Source organism: Leguminivora glycinivorella, chromosome Z, assembly GCF_023078275.1.
Source record: "Leguminivora glycinivorella isolate SPB_JAAS2020 chromosome Z, LegGlyc_1.1, whole genome shotgun sequence".
Classification (NCBI taxonomy): domain Eukaryota; kingdom Metazoa; phylum Arthropoda; class Insecta; order Lepidoptera; family Tortricidae; genus Leguminivora; species Leguminivora glycinivorella.
In genome coordinates, this window is record NC_062998.1 from 3,813,677 (window position 1) to 3,836,793 (window position 23,117).

At 44.0% G+C, this 23,117-nt stretch overlaps 1 protein-coding gene across 1 annotated transcript in view; it reads right to left on the reverse strand.

Moving 5' to 3' along the window:
• Positions 1-22,952, reverse strand: part of LOC125240837 (histone-lysine N-methyltransferase EHMT2) — a 40,342-nt gene extending 17,390 nt beyond the window's left edge. The window contains 13 exon segments of the mRNA XM_048148977.1: positions 559-694; positions 697-719; positions 1,597-1,760; positions 1,914-2,083; positions 4,243-4,410; positions 4,733-4,929; positions 13,486-13,688; positions 14,013-14,212; positions 15,004-15,122; positions 17,250-17,312; positions 17,775-17,984; positions 21,819-21,942; positions 22,086-22,952. Coding sequence (XP_048004934.1) covers positions 559-694; positions 697-719; positions 1,597-1,760; positions 1,914-2,083; positions 4,243-4,410; positions 4,733-4,929; positions 13,486-13,688; positions 14,013-14,212; positions 15,004-15,122; positions 17,250-17,312; positions 17,775-17,984; positions 21,819-21,942; positions 22,086-22,782 — 2,474 coding nt within the window. The 5' untranslated portion in view covers positions 22,783-22,952.
• Positions 22,953-23,117: the final 165 nt, after the last annotated feature.

Sequence of the window (23,117 nt, forward strand, 5' to 3'; positions counted from 1 at the left end):
ACTTCATTAACTGGATACCAAAGACATATATAACTTTGTATAGACAGATAAAGTCTAAGAAAAAAACGTATCTCAGTACCATACAGAAAAAGGTACGGTGGCCTAGATGGCATTACACCTTTGGGATACGCTCAGCTAGATGGTGCTAATATTAATATTTGACATTTTAAAACATATCAAGCTAAGAATATGGGCCAAATTGTCAAAACTGAGGTTCAAAAGTTTTAAGCCTGTGTCAAGAGATGGCAGTCTATGCACTGTGATTACACATTTTACTTCGACAGTAACTCTCTATAATACTCGATCCTCTTTGCTGGATACACAATCAGTTCATAAAAACTACCGCATAAACTTCGGGACGGCACTATTTTTTTTCTCTCAGTTTTGTTACTGAGGTTGATAACAACTTAACAACGTGTGTATCTGTGTGTATACTCACAGCGGGCATGGCCCGCGGGCGCTGTGTGTGTGTGTGTGCTTACAGCGGCGTGTACACCAGCAGTCACGGCCAGCGGTCGCTGCGTATGTGTGCGTGCATGGGTGTGTATGTATACTCACAGCGGCGTGTCCCTGTGCGCGTTGACGACGGCCACGGCGCGCGGGGCCGCCTCCACCAGCAGCCGCAGGCACGGCGCGTGCCCGGCGAGCGCGCACCAGTGCGCCGCCGCGTTGCCTTCGATGTCCGTCGCCGTGGGTCCGCGCCGTGCTCCAGTAGTAATCTGGTAGCAAAATAATAACACTATATTTAACTTTCGTGTTAAGAATGTACTATAAGGGCTAGCACGCACCAGTGGCGTAGCGTCGATACAATTCGATTCCCAACGGGTTCTCGAAAATTCTGCAGTATCTGTACAAGTCCATACAAATCAGATCCCAAAAACCCCTCCGGCTTTACCAATGAAAATCTTCACGCCTCACCACTGGTACGCACTTACCTGCTGACTGTTTTTATGAGTTATACAGAAAACAGAATGACAAATAGTTAAATGTCTAATATAATATATTTATTGTATAATGTAAAGCTGTCGCACACAAGTCAAATTTAACGATTGTATTCCATTTGTAAATATTTGCATACTGTTTAAAACAGTCGAAAAAGGTGAAACAATTTTTCTTTTACACTGTCACATGTAATTTATACCCTTTATATATATATATATATATATATATATATATATATATATATATATATATATATACTACGTCGGTGGCAAACAAGCATACGGCCCGCCTGATATAAAGCGGTCACCGTAACCTATGGACGCCTGCAACTCAAACAGTGTCACATGCGCGTTGCCACCCCATTAGAAACTTTTTCTGTAAATAAAGAATTGTTTGCTGTTAGGTTGGTCGCAAGTGCAACCGCAACCCGCGCGGCTAGCATTTCCAGGATGAACGTTGAAAAGGCTGTCGGTATTTTATTATATTTTCGGTTAGCCGTGCGGGCAGCCGCTATGTACGTAACTAGTCCTAGAGAACCCTTGAGTGTCTAAAAAAAAATTAGGTGAGGTCACGATGATTCCGTACGATGTTTTGTGTTTGTGTACCACCATTGATGACAGAAGAAAACACAGGGTATCAAGTTCTACTACACACCTCACTACAGCCGCGTGCGAGTGCTCCGCGGCCCAGACTAGTGGCGTCCAGCCGCCGTGGTCGCGCGGGTCGACTTGAGACTTGGCAGAATTCAAGATGGCGGCGCACGCTTCTTTGTGGCCGTAACGGGCGGCTGTGTGCAGCGCTGTCATGCCTTCGGGGCCCTGAAACACGAATGAAAAGTAAATGTTAGGCTTGAGTGCATGCTGCATGCTGATATTGCGGGACGGGGCATGCGGCGTCCATGTCAAACAATTGAAGCTCATACAAGTGTCCTTAATCCACGCTATACCTTATACCTTTTAAAAAATACTCACAGGCAGGTTGACATCGGCCCCGGCCGCGACCAGGTACCGGATGACTCTGAGCAGCTCCGCGTCGCTTCCCGTCTCGCTCTTGTCATCTTCTTTCTCGCTCTCTCCGTCTGCGTCCATTTCTGCGTCGGAGTCGGCGGCTTTGGGCTTCGATTCGGTGCTCTTGGAGAGTGCTGAAAGAATAACAGCTCTTTCAAAAAGTTACCCCATTGCACAAAAACTTGCTTAAATAGATTAAAATATTATTTATCCTGTAACACCAGCGATTGTTAATATACCTAGATGTCTAAAGAGCTCTCAAAAATGACCCCACGAATATTGTGCCACGGTAGGCGGGGCCTAAATATTGTGCCACGGAGCTTGTCAGTGCGCTAATGGCGGCCAGTCGGAACAACAGTTGTAGTACGGCATATTTAGAATATATGTTTACAAAAAGAATATGCCGTACTGTTTTGTAATATCATGTGCTAGTCGTTCCAACAAATACGGAGAAAAATATGGGATTAAGTTTCATGTGTAATTTGGCGAGGATCATAATTATTTCGATTTATTTTGTACGAGCTATTTTTGTATGGGGATGATGTTATGCAATATTTTTAATAGCCATTGATATTTAAAAACTTTCATTTTTGTATAATTTTATTCAGAGCGTTTCTCCCCGGCACTGTTTTACTACTCAAATGCCTACACTATGCCGGTAGATATTACTAAATTCTCATTCCTATGCAACTGACATAAGTAAATTTTTTATTCCTATGCCAGCGGTATAGGGATATGAAGTTTTTAAACACATCTGCCAAGCAAGTGTGGTCGCGCGATAAATGATAAAACATCTGACCGTCCCCCCTAAATATATAGTGCGATAGGGACGGCCAGATGTTTTATTATTTATCGCGCCACCATGCTTGCCTGCCTGCTGTGCGGCCGACATAGGCCAGTAAACTTGTTTAAACACACGTACGTGTCAGTGGCATAGGAGTTCGATTATTTTGATCACAGACCTTGTGTCACCGGTATAGTGGTTTAAATGGCCAATCTGAACACATTCGTGGACACGTATGGTATAGCATACGCGTAGTCATTTGTTTCTTTTGGTCTATGACAGATGACGTCACTATTAAGCGTCCCTGAACGTGTTAATTTAGAAGGCTGTAGAATAGAAATAGACGTGACCTGTGGTCCGGTGTCAGTACGGCGTATTATGATTTTGGAACCACTTTTCGGCTAACATTTTGTTTGAAAGTAGTGTTCTATGTTATTATCTTTCGGTGGCGACATCTAAGTAATTACATATTTAAGGGCCGGTTTTTCAGTCGCCAGATAAATATATCTACCAGATAAAGTTATCATTATCCTTTTCATCACACGTATAAATGACAATGACAGCTAACATTTATCTGACAGATATTATTTATCTGGCGATTGAAAAACCAGCCCTAAAAAGGTAAAATTTATAAAATGAAAGCCTGCGTTTAACACCTGTTAACAATAGATGGCAACTGACAACAACCTGAACGTGACTATACATTGATATACAGATATACATTGAATTTATCTAGCCATAAAAATACTTATTATAGCGGAATACGTGTACGACATAATTAATATTTTCATGTGTAGGTTGTTACTTCATAACAACAAATTAATTATGTAGTTATTTTTTAATATGCATAAAATGAAAATTATTTTTGCTTGGTTCTTTAATGTATGACATAAACCCATCCCTTTTCGTGTCAAATTTTAGTCAAATATGAACCGCGAATTCTTAGCTGCCAGTACGTACAGCAAGAAGGTTATTAGCCGAATAAAATCGCTGATTGGTAGTTAGTGACATTATATTCATTTCAGCTACACTTATCTGTGTGCATTAGTATAAAAGAGATGACTATTGTTTTGTTTACCAGTTTTGATTACAGGGCCTGTAAACGTATTGTCTTGTGTAAATGTAGGCGTAATTGTGTATGTGTGCTAAACGGTGCCAAGAATTTGAACGGTAATGTTCTTAAAGGCGGCTTCCATGTTTATCTTACTTCGTTGTGTAACACAGATTATTACACAGATTGACTTTTTTAAATTACTAATGGGCTTACTCTTGGCCACAGACAAGCCAAAGGCAAAGACGTGGCCTACGATGGAGTGAGCTCGCCCAGAAGATGCCTGTTCACTCTTGATTTGAAGGTTGCCGGGTTATATGAGCTCGGAAATATAGCCGCCGGCAAGGAATTCCACTCCTTGGCAGTGCGCACTGATCCACGGTAAGCTCAAAAAGGCTTGTAATGCACGAGGCAGGGCGCGCCACTGTACCCGCGGCTAGGTGAGCCACTGTACCCACCTCTGACAGCGCACATGAGCGGCGTGAGCGAGCGCGCGTCCTCCGCGTCGATGTTGGCGCCCGCGTACTGTACTAGGTATAGGGCGGCGAGATGGCCTCGGCGCGCCGCCGCGTGAGCCACTGTGCCCCCGCTGGGTGTTACGGGCTTGTTTATGTCGGGGCAGGACACTGTGAAAAAAGTTACGATTAAAACATTACTATAGAATGTTCTACAGTTTGCAAAGATCGAAAGATGTAGTCACAGTGCATAGACTGCCATATCTCGACACAGGATTAAAACTTTTGAACCTCAGTATTGACAATTTAGCCGATATTCTAGAATATGTGTTTAAATTCAAAAGCCGAGGTTCAACCAAAGGTGTAGCTAACCGCCATCTACATTTATCTTGATGGTTCCGAGTACGTTTTTTCTTGAACTTTGTTTGTCTATATAGCGATTTTTGGTCGTCTAAAGCCGACTCCGTGTCGATAGGTTTGTGGAGACCCTTACCTATCATAGGCAGCAGCTCGTCAGCCTTAGCGCCGGCCAGTATTGCGGGGTGCAAGTCTCCCGCGTCCGCCGAGGGCTCCCGAGACCTTAAACCCTCGAGGTCTACTGAGAGAGCCGGTAGCAGCTCTGGGGGGATTATGGGGTCTTGGTCTAAGCTCGTGGGGTCCAGTGTGGAAAAGCCGAGGTATGCTGGAGTGCTGAAAAAAGGGGGAGTATGAATACAGGCCTTCTCTTAACGTAAGAAGGTGTGGGCTATGGTATAGTACCCACGATGACCAAATGTACATTGGGGAGTTTATTTATTACCCGACAACGGCAACGCAAAAGGAGGGTTATGATTTTGACCGGTATGTATATGAGTATGTATTTTAAACTTTATAAACAGCACATGAAAAAATACAACTGATCATGCTGGAGGTTTGAACTTGGTTCCTACGAATTGAAATGTACACCGTGTCCAATAAGTTTGAATACAGCACAAATAGCCAATAAAACAAAATGAACAAATAGTTACTACATTATTATTATATTATTTGTGCCGTTTGTATATCCGAGGTCTTTATAGAGAGAGTACGTCGTAGACGTCGCATCGGACCGATAGATGGCGCCATCGTTCGTTGTAAGTCGCTCCGGCGTCACACCGCCGCGATGTTGGTAGTCCCGTTTTTCCCCACCTGCAACACAAGGCCCCCCCGCGCCCCGACCCGCCACCAGCCACCCTCATTGTTTCGTCGAACGCCGAAGTGACCGGTTGTCGCGTATTCCGTTCGAACATTTTTGCAGCATGGTGTCTTGAAATTAATCTTTTAGTTTCTATTTCCTTGTTATTTCTGGTCAAACCAGAGTTATTCGTGTTTTTATTTAAAAAGTGGCTTATAACGTTTCGGAATTATGAAATTTTTCAATTTCAATTTCATCCGTCAATTCTTTCTTCCCTTTTAATTTACGCTCGTTCGTCTTGAATAATGAGATATATTATGCCTCGCTAGCGATCATTATTCGTCTTTCGGGGTTCTCACTATAGAAATGAACGAGCGGTGCTTTATGATTCTACCCACTTTTTTGTAAGAAAGTTCCATGCTGCAAAAATCGTTACCGTTAATCAGTTTTCTTTTTAAACTATTCGCATTTCCGAGACTAAAGTAGGAAGTGTTATCCGCGTATTAAAAGTTTCACGCGAGAATATAAGCGGTAACGTAGGTAAGTTGCTCCGCCGGGGACCACGTGCTCCGGGACCACGTGCTTCGCGACCGCGGGCTGCGCGACCTGCGGGCTGCGGCGGCGGCGGCGGCGGCGGCGGGCGCGGTGGAGGAATACCGCGCTCCAAGGAGGTTTGAATTTCTCCGACGAATGGGTGAGCAGATTCATATTATTTTAGAAAGAACATGTTCGGTTTCCGATTCGGTGCGGAGGCCCCAAGCCACGTGTCGGCGCCGAAACTTACTGTAGCGCTGCGATAGCGCCGCTGACCGCGGCAGTGTTGTCCGCCGCGTCGGCGCCGCCGAGGTTGCGTAGAAGTTGCCTCCTCGTTAACGATGGCCATCTCTGCGGTGCCGCCGAACAACGTTGTGGCCGCCGCATAGGCGTCGCATGCGACGCTGTAAGTATGTCTGCTGCTGCCCCGACGCGAGCGCCGTGCCGTTAGTGATCAGTCGTCAATACGCAGGCTACCAGCGCGGCCACATTCTGCCCCCGCCACAACGCCGCGAGCCTGCTGAAGCTGTCCACCAGTATCGCTGGCCGCCACGCTTATGCTGGCGCCTCGATGGTGATGCAGAGCGTTCGTCTGCCGTGACAACGCCGCGATCCTGCTGAAGCTGTCCACCAGTATCGCTGGCCGCCACGCTTATGCTGGCGCCTCGATGGTGATGCAGAGCGTTCGTCTGCCGTGACAACGCCGCGATCCTGCTGAAGCTGTCCACCAGTATCGCTGGCCGCCACGCTTATGCTGGCGCCTCGATGGTGATGCAGAGCGTTCGTCTGCCGTGACAACGCCGCGATCCTGCTGACTGTTCACCTGCTGTAGCTGTCCACCAGTATCGCTGGCCGCCACGCTTATGCTGGCGCCTCGATGGTGATGCAGCGAGCTCATCTGCCGTGACAACGCCGCGATCCTGCTGAAGCTGTCCACCAGTATCGCCGGCCGCCACGCTTATGCTGGCGCCTCGATGGTGATGTAGAGCGTTCATATGCCGTGACAACGACGCGACCCTGCCGAAGCTGTCCACCAGTATTGCTGGCCGCCACGTTTATGCTGGCGCCTCAGTGGTGATGCCACAGAACTTAATTTAGATAGAAGAAACAAATTCATATATTTGTATAGGGGCCGAGCGTATCAAATTTTGTACTGAAGTTGATTCTTGCCTGTAATTTTAAATATGTCTCAGGCTCTTGATTGTTCATAATTTTTGTGTTGTTGCAATTGAATATCACGTAACGAGGCATTTTTTATGTTTTGGTTGACTTCAACTTACAAATATTGACGCCCGAAAGCTGCAAGCTGCGATTAAAGACGGACAACTCAGTGGATTTCACTGAGTTCATTTGACACGCTAAGTAGATACGTTTGCTTGATCTATGGTATATATGACATCTGTGGGTGATGCAGAGCGTAATACTGTTAACCGCTGCACAGGCGTCGCAATCCTTCTGCTGCGTCTGCCGTGACAACGCCGCAAGCTACTTGAAGTTTTCCACCGGTGTCGTCGGCCGACACGCTGATGCTGGCGCCTTGATGTCGCCTCGATCGCACGAGGTAAGATTGCAGACGCGGCGACCTTCATCGCGCCACCGAGCGCAATACTGCGGCTGCCGCGAAGGCGTCGCTAATTTTCCTGCCGCGTTTGCCGTGACGACGCCGCGAACTCTGTTGATGCTGTTCACCGATGTAGCTGACTGCCACGCTGGCGCTGGCGCCGGTGCCTCCCGCGCTGACGGCGGCGACCTCGAGAAGGCCACCGAGCACGATACTGCGTGACGCGACAGGGCATCGAGACGCCTTTCGAGCTGACGACGGCCGTCTCAATCTGACCGCCGAACATAACAGCGTCCGCTGCAGTGACAAGCTGGTAAGATTGCTGATGTGGGCCCTTGGTGCTGCTAGCCGCCACGCTGATAACGCCCGTCGCGCCTAAGATGTCACGCTCACCGCGAACACTGTCTTCCCCTACAATGGTGCCACGACCACGACTATCCAGGCTCCGTCTGCTACGGTATCGTTGCAGACTCTGTTGCTGACCAGGCTGATACTACCCTCCAATGTGACGCCGGGCGCCGCTATCAGCTGACATCCCGTACACTATGGTATCCACTCTTCTCTTTCCAGTTCCCGTGAAGTACGACAGTATTTACACTCTATTTTGACCAAGGACTCCTCCGTCGCCGAAGTGAGAACAGATAAATTCTAAAGATGCTACGTCCTAACGTGGTTTGGACACCCATAGTTGAACGAGGTAAGACGTCAATAACCGGACGAGGAGCCGCACTGCTGCGAGGGTGTCCTGACGATGTTCGCGAGCTATCTAATCGGAGAGGCGCCTCGCGAGAAGACCCTGTGATTCCTGTACATCGCTCATTGTGTAGGTCAAAGACATCGTAAAGGTTTGCGGAAATAAAAAAAAAAAAATCTCTTTCAGAATGTCCAGATCTGAATTCGAGCCAGCGTCCTGCATCCTGAGCGTGCAACTATTTACCGGGTGGACACCAAAACCGATCGGTAATCTGGCCGCGGGGGTTCCAAGTACACGACGATTTCCCGGAGGCTTGTGGCGCCCCCTGTCCATTCGAGAGATTAACTTATTCGCCGAGCCTCTAATAAACAAATTGGTAAAAATAAACCCGCTTCGCCTTAGTGAACTTGAGATTCCAGCTCAAAGCGAAAGGGGCCAGGAACTCAGGAGGACTTCAGTAGTTATCATCTGGCTCGACTATACTGAATTAATATAGTGCTTGATTCGATCGTAGAACGTGATTTCATCAATTTCACAACTTTCGTAGTCTACAGAGGAAGGTTGCACCGCTGCAGTTTCCAGCATTACCTCGTACAGCTGCCGATAGCTGTAGGCCAATCGCCCCTGTTTTGCTTGCATCTGCAGCCCGATAAGACCTTCAATAATCGGAACATTGTACGAAGTAAAGCTCTTCGGATGGAAAATAATCTTCAACAGGCGGTGGCGCTGGCGACTGAAGTGACATGCAGCCGGATTAAGGTTCGCATAGCACTATATGCTATGCACAGTTCGGTTGTATGTTATGTTATGCTGTACGATGGCAGGACTACATCTCTTCTGTTACGAGTAACTACGACAGTAACTGCTGACTCCAACAGACTGTCGTACGAGGTCAGTATGCACCCCCTGGGAGCCAAGTAAGTGACCTTCGGTGACCTCGCCTTCTTCTGCTTCGCCCGTCATCGTACCTCTTCGTCTGCGAGAGCCCTGCATTACGCCGTACAACGGTACGTATTAAGCCTCCGCCACACATAAAGCGCATTCCGCTTCGCTAACGCCACGCTATCAGCGCGCTGAATGCGCGTGCATTCCGCTCGCGTCCCGCGCGCGTTGCGCTCGCAATCAGCGCTCGTTAGTTCCCGCTAGCGCCCACTGGGCGCAACGCCAGCGTTTGTGCGGTGCACCGCCATTATTGCGCTCCGCCTACGCTCTTAAAGCGCGCATGTGTAGCGGTGTTTTAATTCACCCCTTGACCTGCTACCACGACGTGTTCAGCAACCACCAGCGATGCGACACGGACGTCTCCACCTCTCAGTCTACTCTGTCGACCTTCATTGCACGAAGTAGAAATCCGTCGCATCGGGTTTTGGATTAGGTAATGGATTACCCTAAGAGTCAATGACTGACTTAAAGAAATCGACTGATACCTCCGTCCAGTGTAGTAGCAATCGACAGCGCTCGTACTTTTCATCTTCTAGGCTAGTTTTACCGAGCGATCGGTATCCTCAAATGCCCTCACTAAAAAGAGTTCAGAGTTCAGGAGTCTCGCTTGCAACCGCGCTCGCTTGACGCGAAATAGTCTGATCGAAAATACCAGTATTGTAACAAATAGCCCATGGGCGCGTGCGCGTGAGTGATGACCTTTTTCTGTGTTTGATATGGACGTAAGACGTTGGACTTTAAATAGTCATATCAAAGCTAATATTGATTTAGATAATTTTTACGAAGGGTTGACAAAAGCAGTATCAATTACGTTACCCTGCTACAGTACAGATAGTTACACTACTTTTACAGTTAATTTCCACACTTTGTGTCTGAAATTGGGTTTATAACCTGATAAAATAACGTGTCTGTTAATAATAATAGTGTATCTAAGGTTTTTGTATCTTGTTCAAGTCATCCTCGCCTACATCTTTTTTGGTTTTGATCTGCGATGTATAATAATGTCATTTCTCTAACTATTCGTTGACTAAAGCTAAACGTCATCACGAAAATCTCTTTAGGCGTTTCTGGCGCCGAGATATTCGTTGATCGAAGGCTATTTCGACTGATACATCTGTAAAATCGGTTCAACAACTGATTCACTTATTCTTCTATGATATGCCAATAGGGCTACCAAAGGCTTGCGCGCCAGCTGACTCGCCACCAGGAGATAATAAACAGTGTGTGTGTGGATTGAGTGAGCACCTTCCGAAAATAAAAAAAAATATGCTGATCATTTAGTAAAAGTTCTAAAACAATTGTAAAACGAATCTCTGAATTTGTAAAAAGATAAATCAAAAGATACAGCCATTAACATGTGCTCACTCAGTTCTCACAAACTACCAACGAAAACAGTGAATATATTCATTTAACATATAATATTTATATACTAACATTTAGTAAAAAATAGGCCAACCTACCTCTATAAATATTAGATCACCTAGTGACGTATTAAATTTTTTACAAATAGTTTCTTATGCTCACTCAATCCACACACTTTTGAAAAGCCGAATTTTGATGAAAAACATAAGATTTAGACCGCTATTATATGTGAATAGTTTAGTAAAAGTGAAATGGGAATTTGTAAAATACAAAACGAACCACTAACGTGTCAGGTTTTTTTATAATAAATTTTTGTAAGTGCTCACTCAGTCCACACGTTTTGAGAAAGTTAAAAATGTAAATATCTTACGATTTGTAGCACCTAAGACACTCGAAAGTACTTCAACATTTAGTAAAAATTTTTACTAAATATCCACCATCTAATATTTTATATTCGTTGTCTGGTTTTAAAGATATTCAGACATAACTTTTCTCATACAAATGTATCAAGTAGGGTGACTACACTATGTCGGCTCCTGATTTTCCCCACCTTCCCATTGTCATATTGAGATTGGGGAGTTTCGTTCGTTCAATTTTGATAATATTAAACTAATACCATATTAATTATCCATCTGCAAACTGTTTTTAGGTTATGTTCTTGGCCTAGTGATGATGTGTATTGTGTAATTTTTATCGACGTCAGGATAATAACCATATCGACATGCATGCATTAAAAAGGACATGAATGATAATTGGTAAGAAACAAAGAATATAATACTTCACTAGTAAGAAACCGGAACCTGGTAATCTAATCGCGCTAACAGATGAGCGTACCGGATTTGTAAGTGGGAGCGAGAAATAGTTATTCTTTTCTCGCTCCCACTTACAAATCCGGTAAACTATTATCAAAATTGAACGAAACTCCCCAATCTCAATATGACAATGGGAAGGTGGGGAAAATCAGGAGCCGACATAGTGTGGTCACCCTACTTGATACATTTGTATGAGAAAAGTTATGTCTGAATATCTTTAAAACCAGACAACGAATATAAAATATTAGATGGTGGATATTTAGTAAAAATTTTTACTAAATGTTGAAGTACTTTCGAGTGTCTTAGGTGCTACAAATCGTAAGATATTTACATTTTTAACTTTCTCAAAACGTGTGGACTGAGTAAGCACTTACAAAAATTTATTATAAAAAAACCTGACACGTTAGTGGTTCGTTTTGTATTTTACAAATTCCCATTTCACTTTTACTAAACTATACACATATAATAGCGGTCTAAATCTTATGTTTTTCATCAAAATTCGGCTTTTCAAAAGTGTGTGGATTGAGTGAGCATAAGAAACTATTTGTAAAAAATTTAATACGTCACTAGGTGATCTAATATTTATAGAGGTAGGTTGGCCTATTTTTTACTAAATGTTAGTATATAAATATTATATGTTAAATGAATATATTCACTGTTTTCGTTGGTAGTTTGTGAGAACTGAGTGAGCACATGTTAATGGCTGTATCTTTTGATTTATCTTTTTACAAATTCAGAGATTCGTTTTACAATTGTTTTAGAACTTTTACTAAATGATTAGCATATTTTTTTTTATTTTCGGAAGGTGCTCACTCAATCCACACACAAATAATAAACAGGTCTCTATAAAGACCTCGGATATACAAACGGCACAAATAATATAAAAATTTTACCTTCCAATAAAATTGTTATTATTTTGCCTGGTATATCCGAGGTCTGAGTGATGCCTTCCTGGTAGGCTTAATATACCGTCGGCACTTCTCCTCAACAATGAGGGTGGCTGGTGGCGGGTCGGGGCGCGGGGGGGGGGGGGGGCCTTGTGTTGCAGGTGGGGAAAAACGGGACTACCAACATCGCGGCGGTGTGACGCCGGAGCGACTTACAACGAACGATGGCGCCATCTATCGGTCCGATGCGACGTCTACGACGTACTCTCTCTATAAAGACCTCGGATATACCAGGCAAAATAATAACAATTTTATTGGAAGGTAAAATTTTTATATTTTATGAATGGCACTCTTATTTACTACGTTTTGGAATAATTCCAGCATTAACTTGTTTACCAGCCTCAAACGCTTCTCAAACGGATCACACGCGGCACGCACCGTTTTCTTCACATTTCATTCCAAATACTCTCAATAATCTTTTTGAAATGATCTAGGTTTATGATTTTATAAAAATTTAGTCTTCAAAGCATGTATGACCATACAAAGTAGTCTAATACGCCTAAACCTGGAGGCCTGGGTGGCCACTCATGTTTCGGATAAAAAACTACCAAATTAGTCTGAAACTACGCTAGAATACCATTTGCCGAATGTGCTGGAGGTGCGTCTTGTTGGGACACATGATACTCATTCCCAAGCATCCTTTTTAACTTTAAGGCATTTTTTTCTCCAAAACCTTGGTTTTAAAGAAAAAAACGTTGATTTTAACGCTTTTATCTGTAAGTACTGAAGGTAGTTTACCTCGCTTACATACTGCATCCCACACCTGGGCCGATGGTGAGCTCTGGAACCTAGGCACATTTTTCTAGTTGCCCGGAACGTTATCTATCCTCGGTACCCATAATAGTTTATTTTGGACACGTGGCGTCTGTTTTATCACATACAGATTCTGCTTATAAAAAATAACTCGTCACCTGCGTGCCGAGCAAGTATTTTGTTGGCACTTTACCTCTTTGTTTTTCTTAGACACTTCGGAAATTTCATGAACTTTGTGCTTGTATTTTATTAAAAGGAATATACTCTTCAGTTTAAATAAGAATTTGATGGCCTGTGATCCCTATATCTTTAGAACTGAGGTAAAATGTGAGTATTCGGACTTATTGGACACGGTGTACACGCTCGTACCACGACCACCAGAGCTATAACAGCAATTATAGTCCACAGTGCGGACAGCTAAGCTTCTATTTGAGACCTTTAAAAACCGCTTGGTATATAAATAAAGAAGCTGATTGTAGTCAACTCACCATTGCACCCTCTGATCAGGTAGGAACACTCTCTTGTTGGAACATTTGGCTGTGATGCGCACTCTGTGACACTCTCTGTTGACCGGCTGCCAGCGGTATGAATACACTCCGCAGTGAGGACAGCCGGGCTTCTGTTTTGGGTCGCTGGAGATCCCGCAGTCTACGTGGAAATAGTGGTTCTTGTTGCAGCGGTAGAACACGCCCTGGGGAAAAGTTAAAAGTTTTGAACATTCAACTTTATAACGGTTGCAGAGTGAAAAACAGACATATTATGAACCTATATCCCGCAGTAGATTTCTAAGACACTTTCGGAACGAAAAAGGGGTGATTAAATTCTTAATTTCTCACCGTACATCACACATTAATCAAAATTAAAGAAAAAGCACAGTTGTTCTCGCTTCACTCGGTGTCACACCGACCTTCGTACTCTATTCGCACTCAAGCATGTAACCGAGCAGGCATCTGTCTTGTATCGTGTCCACTACGCCTGGTAGGTGTCCTACTAGGTGTCTTTGCTTGGTACTTACCTGGGTACAGAAGCAGCCACAAGCAGCGCAAGCCATGTGCAGCCTCAGCTGTTTGTTGTGCTGCTCGCACGCCAGCACGTAGGGCGCGCGGGGCCCGCTCCGCACCAGCGGCAGGCCGGCTGCCGTGCGCAGCGCGCTGTGGGAGCAGCCCACGCGGATACCGTCCACCAGGTCCACGGCTTGGCAGAACACTGGCTCCGCTGGGGAATAAAACGATTAACGAAAATGTTTAATAATAATAATAGTATGTATTTTATTTTCGAAAGTGGAAGGCCGAGTTTCGCGTAGAGAAAAAAAAACTGTCGGGACGCTAACGCTATATTCATAGCGTTAGCGTTATATATCGAATAGGCTACTTGACCTTTTTTTAAAGTGTGTCTTATATGATTAAGTACTGTCCAATTAACCGAAATAAAATATTACCATATTGTATTATGACTTAAAAACAGCAAAAAATATTTTATAAATATACTTTTACGTAATCAGGCGAAAACAACACAGTCATGTTAATCTATAGAGTATCTGTGCATCAGGCCATTCTACTCGAAAACAACATTTTCTGTCTTTTTAAGTATGAAGGCATAAAGTTCAATATATCAGTGATTGTTTTGACTTGCAGTAAGGTTTGAATTCGATGACGTCACTACACCGCTGACAGCGTTTTCGGTGGCCAAAATAAATAAAAAATTACACAAATTTTTAATCGAAAATACGTAGTCATCATACACTTTTAATACCCAAACTCTATAAATATTGTTTTTTTATGTCAAATACTACAAAAGACAATCATCTATTTTCCCAAATTCGATATGAGTCTAGTAGCCTATTGTAATTATATTTTCTACTAACGTATATTTAGTTTAGTTTTTAAGTTATCACTAACATAATATGGATGTATTGTTGCCCGAAATAAAAGCGTGCGCAAAGTTTGCAGTGTAAAAAAAGGTATCAAAGGCGTCGTTTATTTTACAGCACCCGTGTACACACTAACCCTCCAAGTCTTTAGGCGAGGCGTACACGTTGCTAGCGGCCTCGCAGAAGCACGTCGCTATGACGCCCGCCTCCTCGTCCGGGCAGGCCGCCTCCGTGTCATCCGCCCCCGCTGGGTACCTACTGAATAAGTGTTATACATTAACGTGTGCTATATTAGAGTTGAGTGGAGTACCACCTTTGGCCTGTTTCATCACAGAGACAAAGGGAATATCGTCACTACTTTGAAAAAATCTCGTATCTCACGCTGCTCCTCAAAGTTAAAACGCAGTAAGTCTATATGCATTCCATACATACTTACTACAATTTTCTTTTCATTGGCAGACGAAGATACAAGTTTTTTTTTAAAGTAGTGACGATATGCACGTAACTCCAAAATTACCAAAATATTGTTATTGCTTAAAAACATACGTTTACAAAATACCTTTGAAATTTATCGTAATTTAATAGAGAAATAAAATTTTTAAAAAGCGGCTTTTTTAAATTGCTGCACAAATTCTCAAACGTGACGTCATGTTTCACTTGACGTCTGTAAGTGGGAACGAGAAAGAATTATTCTTTTCTCGCTCCCACTCGTGTGTACGGTACGCGCGTACGTGTGACGTCAGATTACGCTCGATCGAGCGCGCCAAAATTTTCTAGTTTCTTAGTTTATATTTTGGATGTGTTCGGTATATTTATTTTTAGTAATGTATTAACTAGTAGAATCGTATAAAAAAATCATGCATATAACCTATTGTATATTGTCGCCCTTCGCCATTCATAGAAAAAGTAAGAAATATTGACGCTGAGTAATAATGTTACCCAGAAATAGGCACAGAATAGTCAAGTGTCCATGTCACTGTGGTGAAATACGCCACAGATTTATAAGATAAATCTAAGAATATTACAGAAGCAAAGCGCTTATTAGTAGCGATGTACACTGATAGCATTCTACACAATAAACTAAATCAAGCGGACACATACATATGAAACACCGTGGGTTACAGACAAGGACTACTGACCAGAAATGTAGACAATGATAGGACGCGCTATAGAAATGATACTTGTTTTTTTTTTTAATTTCCTTAAACGTTCAAGCTTTCAAGACGTGTACACCATGTTACTTACCGCAGTTATAAAAGGGATAGGCAGTAAAAGGGTTAAATTACATATACAGATAGTTATAGTGCGAAAAGATTTGCCTTCGTCAGTTACGGAAACGTACGAAGGTATCATGCTATTCCAGTCAGTCTCAGTACAAGATGTACTGACATTGACGGAACTAGCATTACAAATACGAATATTTGCGGAAAAATACGAAGGAAACCCTTTTCCCACTACATCTGTATGTAAAGGAATAGATAGTGTATATAGTATATATAGCATGATAATTGGCATACATGCAAATGATTCACCATGTTGTAGCATGCTCTTTGGGGTTCCTTGTTTTATTCGATAGGAGGCAAACGAGGACAGGTCTCGTGATACCCGAAACACAAGAAAGATAGAAGGTTCATCTCCGGAATTTAACATGGGAATACAAATCTAAATCTATATTATTTGTGGTCATGGTTCGTTAATATTTCTTGTAAGTGGGTAGCTTTTGCACATTGTAATTTTTCCTCAGTCACCCGTTGACCACGAACGCTGTAAAGAGTTCGAAACGTCGGGATGTATTTTAAATTCATTATACGCGATTTAATCCGTTTCCATAGTTTTATTTCATGAGTAACTATCGCGGTAACCGAAGACAATATTATGGGAATACAGTCACCAGCAATAACATCGCACAATAACCTAACCACAAAATTAAAATTTTGAAAAAAAACGCCCGACCGCGACATAGACCGATTTTCATGAAACATGGCTAAGAACACTCCAGAGTCCCGGCTAATTCAGCTTTCAACTAAAAAAACTATAAATCGGTTCATCCGTTCGGGAGCTACGATGCCACAGAGAGACAAACACACAAACAGACAGACAGACAGACAGACACGTCAAACTTATAACACCGTTGTTTTGCGTCCGGGGTTAAAAAAGAAATGTCGCAAAAATATTTGATGCAGATTTATATCTAGATCCATAAGAGCGGGTCAGATATTTACGCGGACTTCTTTTTGACGCTGACTGACTGTACGGTGTACGCTCTTATCTTGAAAGCTTGAAGGGATCAATAGGTCCAGGAAATACTGCAGGCGACAGTTCTCTTAGTTTAGCTGTAAAGTATATTGTTGTTTACATTTCTGGCCACTCAAATCGGTTTACCTTTCGGTGTCTGACAAGTATTCTACGCTCTTGGGGATCCTCGACGAGCGACGCGGCTGCGATCTGTGTTGGAAAGGTAAACAATATAATACTTAAATTTTCCGTTTATTTTCAGTGGATGATTTATTAGAAAATAAAGTATAATTGTGTTAATTAGTGACTGTCCACGAAATTTTATCAGAACCTGACGTATTTTTGATCATACAATAATAATCAAGCATGTATCCACACTGACCGAGCAGCAAATACATCGCGCGCAAAACGTCCGTGCTCGTTCATGAGTCATGACGAATTGACGACGCATTGCCTCGCGAGGCTGGTCAGGGTCACTGACCCGGCTAATTAATATACAATTAATACAACAATATTCTGCCCTCCTAAGCTGAAACGCGCCATCTCAAACAAAAATCCATAGCTAACTTATACTTATGTATCTATAGCTGACAGTTCGATTTTCAAAATCATTTGGTTTTGAGATAGCGCCATTCGGCTTAGTAGGGCAATATTGTACATAGCGCTACTCACTTCCCGTCATCAGCCATCTCTTCGTCCTCCCCGTACCCAGAGCAGAGCCGGGTGGAGCGCCGGGGCCGCTCGCACGAAGCATCGGCGGCGCAGAAGAACTCATCGTCATCTTCATCGGAGCCCGCCTCTTCAGAGCCCGTCTCTTCGGCCAGCTTGCTGATCAGCTCTTCGTCTAGTTCCTCGTCTTCTAGCTCTTCCATTTCTTCGTCTCTGGTGATGTGAAAGGTTTTGGTCAAAAATTTGATTTTAAATATAGTTAAGGGGGAATCAAATTTTTCTTGCCTTTTATTGCCATGGTTACGGTCTCCTGTTTCACGCTGGTTTTACATACATACATACATACAATCACGCCTGTATCCCATAAAGGGGTAGGCAGAACACATGAAACTACTAAATCTTCAGTGCCACTCTTGGCAAATAAGGGGTTGAAAGAAAACGAAACTGTGTCATGCTGGTTTTATGCAAAATTATGCTACTTAAACTATGCAAACATGCATTTTTCTGGTGTTAACAAGCCCTTTCCTTAATTTGCCACCTACAAACATGGACTACATGCATGCCTGCACAATTTCAGTAGCATAATTTTGCATAAAACCAACGTGACTCAGGGGACCGTAACCATGGCAATATCAGGCAAGAAAAAGTTGATTCACCCATATTGCGTTCAACAGGAAACTGTAGGTTGTGTAATTCATAGTATTCATACTGACACTTAATTCTGTTTGATGGCATGACAATGGGAACCGAGACACTAGGCAATAGTGAACTTGCCTGTCCTTAAAATAAAATATGTATATTATATACCATGCAGGAAATTAAGCATCAGATAATTATAAGGGTATCATGTACTGAAAGTGCCGCCCACTCCCTCTCGGTTACCTCACAGTTACCGCCTGTCAAAAACGCGACCAGTCGACCTGTCATATCTCACCCATACAAGTTTGGTACGCGTTCACCTACACGAGCTACGCGTGCTAGGAACGCGCCTCTTTCATATATTTGATTGCCAGTGTCCGAGGTGTGTTAAGTTAAAACCTTTATAGGATGAACATGATAACAATGGATTAAAAGTAGGGATGTACCGACTAGTAGACCAGAAAAGTCGACTATCCGGCCACATTTGTAGTCGGCGATTAGTCGGCAAAAAAGGCCGATTAGTTGGCACATTATAAGTGATAGAAAAAGAGTACAAACATAAATTAACTGCGGTAATCACAGAAAGTAATGTCCTACCAAGGACTATCGGTTTCATAGGCAGGATTCCTACCCACTTAAGTCAAACCGTTTGTTAAAAATGGAAATTGTATATCAATATTCTCATTGATCTTTGAACCTTTAAAAAATAATGAAAAGCGCCAACAAAGGACCCATTGTAATTCAAAAATGTTGATAAATTACTCGAAAATTATGTTCTGGCCGACTAGCCCACTAGTCGGCCGACTAATCGGCCACCCAAGCGCCGACTAGTTGGTAGTAGGTAAAGAATAGAAGAACTGCCAATGTGGTATCTTTTGATTGAAAATATCACATTTATTCCTTATTTCATTAAATCAAACAAACCAATGATGATATCCGCAACAGGCTTCGTCACACATAAAATATTTACTTTAAGCTAAATAAAACCGTCCCGAATCGTACCCGGTTCAAATGTCCCCATCACACCGGCAGCGTTACCACGCTGAATAGCCAATGAGATCTGTTGGACCAGGTACGATCCGGACCGAGGGTCACATCCCTTGTCCCTTAGCCGCCGGCCCAAATCCCTTATGAACTCCTTCGCCTCCAGAGCCCAAGGTCCCGCAGTTTCGACTGCGACTGGCACAAAGTCGTACATTGGTTCCAGGGCAGAGTATTTGGCATGCTTCATTTTGGCCGCATACTCCGCGGCTGACCCTGCAGACCTAACCGTAAGGTTCAAGTGGGACGGCGCAAACGTGCTGACGCACGTCGCGTCCCATAAGAGACACCGACCCTTCTGCCATGGAACCAATGTCAGACCGTCAGGCCTCTTTCCATCCGTGCGGCACAACCCTGGAGGTTCCAAAACGCAAGGAACGTTGGCCGACACCAAAGCCCGGCGGATTGCATCATTGATAGCATGATGCCTCGAGAAACGTCCCGCGCACTTCAAGCAGCTGAGACCATGGTGACCGTCTTCCTCAACCATGACCCCGCAAACGCACCGATGCGCCTCGCACACCTTACACCCCAATCGCAAGGCCACCGCGATCCTTAAGGAGTCATTGTCCAAAAGCGTGCCCAGTGACGGGGAAGGTAATGCGTGCAGCCACGCCCCTGACTCAACCCTAGAAGCGGCTTTAAGGCGGGCCAAGTTGGATCCCACCGCTCCCTTTAGCATGTTTGCAACAGTCTTCTTGCACAACATGTCGTCCCAGCCCCTCTGCACAATGGGATTTTCGGGCTGATCCCCGCCACCGTAGAAAGTAGTCCACTTGGCTAACGCCTCCGAAGCAAACGGTACCTGGGTAATGTCACCATTGTTAGATAAGATCCGAGCAACAAGACCCAATGTCCCGTGAGCCGAAGCAAGAAATGCCACCACTCCCAACTCTCTACAGCGCCGTATTCCCAACCCACCGTGACGGACTGGAAGGGCTGCTTGACACCACTGCGTTTCATCCAAATGTACATTCAAGATGGATTCAAGCACCCCTTGATTGTCTCGTCTAACGCTGCGACTTCAGATTGAAACAACCAGGTTGGAGCTGTTCTTAGAATGTACATTATACGCGGTGCAGCAAAACAGTTCCGCAGCAGAATAAGCGCAACATGCGCAGACAAGTTTCCCAGGTGTTCCTTGGCCCGAACCAACGCTAACCTTTTATCTTCAAGTGCAGCACCGACACCCTCAGGAAAAATTGGCGCTCCTAAAAGGCACAAAGAAGATTTCTGAAGGTACCGCAAGCCGGGCAACACCTCTTCAAAATCTGTCCGTACACCAACAGACGAGTCGCAGCAAAAAAGCTCGCACTTAGCAGGGTTCACCTCCAGACCTATCTCCCTCAACGCTGGCACGAGTTTATGAAGGTCATTCAACACTGTCTCTGGACTACCCCCAATAGTCCCATCGTCCAAGTACCAAACATTTAGGGGTGAATCCAGAGAAGAAACAACTTTCTGAATTGCCAAGCAAAATATAAGAGGTCCTAACGGATCACCCTGCTGAGCACCAACCTGCGACGAAATGGTGGTCCCATTAAAAAGTAAGTTGCTCGGTGTCGAATAGCATTGGTGCAGAAATGGAAAGAGGGAGGGCACCTGGTTCGCTACTTCATTTAGAATGACGTCTCTTTCAACGCTGTTGAACGCATTCTTAATATCTACTTTAAGAATAACCGCATCTGACCCTTCATTCGCGAGTGCATATGCCCGAGTGGCATGAATCGCTGCCTCACATCCCCGCGCGGTCCCAAAACCTATCTGAACAGGCCGAAAATAAGTTGCCATTCGGTCCCTAACAGCCCGACAGCAAAGCTTGGCTGCAAGGCGTCGAATTGTGCATCCCACGGCAATGGGCCTGATACCCCCATCCTTTTTCGCAAGGGCACACAGTGACGCGCCATACATATATGGACAAATTATAGGGTTAAGCGAGCCCCTTAACAGAAAGTTGCACAACTTCGTCAACGATTCTAGTAGACGAGGACCGTTGCTGCCCGACGTACAAGACGTTAACTCTTTTAAGTGTTGCGGACGCAAACCGTCTAACCCGGCCGCCGATCCATTATAAAAACCCGCTATTGCCTCCTTTACCTCTGGCACTGTCACTGTTATGGGATCAACCGGAACCTCTGGCGCAGGGGGCACTACGAGTGGTCTAGAAGGTGCTGGATGCTTCTCGCGGAGAGACGTCACAGTTTCCTCATTGGTAGGCGCTAGTGATGAATCTGACAAAAGTAAGCGAACTGCGCCTCTCAGGTCCCCATCGTGCACCTTACTTTCTATATTTTGCACCAAAGACCTTGATTAAATTAAATGTGAATGTAACTTCAGTTGTATGGAAGCAAGGTTAATTCATATTACCTGTCTTCAGCCTCATGGCTGTCACTTAGGCCGGCAGGGTTGATGGCTCGGAGCCCCAGCTCGCACAGGTGTTTCAGTTTCTTCACATCATTTGATTGCACTTCAGACTCCTCTGCCTGGGCTTCTGTAATTTTTTATAAATTGGGTACTATTATATTATATGTTTCCTATATTGTTACAAATTGGATAATTTTGATGAGCTAGAAATACCCCAAAAATTAAGAATTTGGACAAAACTTGGCCTGGTACAATAATTAACTAAATTACCTTCCAGTTCCATCTCTTCCCCTTCAATATCTTCTTCCTCCTCAAATACTTTCTCAACTTTCTTCTCCTCCACAGGTTCACAGCTCTTCCTCCGAGACCTGCGGGTCGTCACACCCTCCGAGCTGTCAATAAATTTACTTATTGGCTGAGACTGTAGCCACCTCAGCTCTTTGTTCCCCAGCACCTTAGGGGTCGGTTTTATCTGTCGAGATGGCCTCTTAGTAGGTCCAGGTTCATTATACTTCTCTTTCCTAGCTATGGCATTAGCAATCACATTATCCGAGAACTCCTTGCTTCTTCGACGCGTGGAGCGTTTGGGCGTGCTCCCGTCGGAAGCTTCTTCGTTTTCCGACACGCTGCTTACAGCTTTTTCTTTCTTGGGCGACGTAAATTCAGTCTCCTCATCCGAGTCCCACATAACGGGTATTCTGATGCGGGAGGAGCGCCGCGGCGAGATTTCCTCTTGCTTCTCTTCAGCTGAAACGATCTTCATGTTGCTGGAACGCGTTCCTGTCTTTTCGGAGCGAAATGTGAGAACTATTCGTGGTTTTGGGTCCTCTTCACTTGCCTTTGGTTTCGCGTCGGATTTGTCCAACTCGGTCTTCTTCTTGTTGTCAGGCGCTGCTAGCATGTTGCTAGAGCGCTCGAGGTCAGATTGGGCCTCACAATCGCCCTTTTCATCCACAGGCCTTTGCATATCAAAACAAAATACTCCTGAAGGTCTATACTTTCTTCATTTGAATAACATACTTTTCCTCAACACTAACATGTTGAAGGTAAAAAGGGTAATATAAAATGTATATTTAATCACGTTTTTTTATTTATAAATAATTCTAAATTAAGATAATAAAGGCCAAAAATCAGACACAAAACACAAAATAAAAGTTGATTAGAGACATAAACAAGATAGAGAGTCTCATAGACAATTGGCATAAAATGAGGTATAAAAATTGGCTTACACTTACCTCAATTTGATTCTTGGTTGCTTTGTGTCGCACAGGTGCCGCAAGGTGTAAACTTGGCGTTCAATTA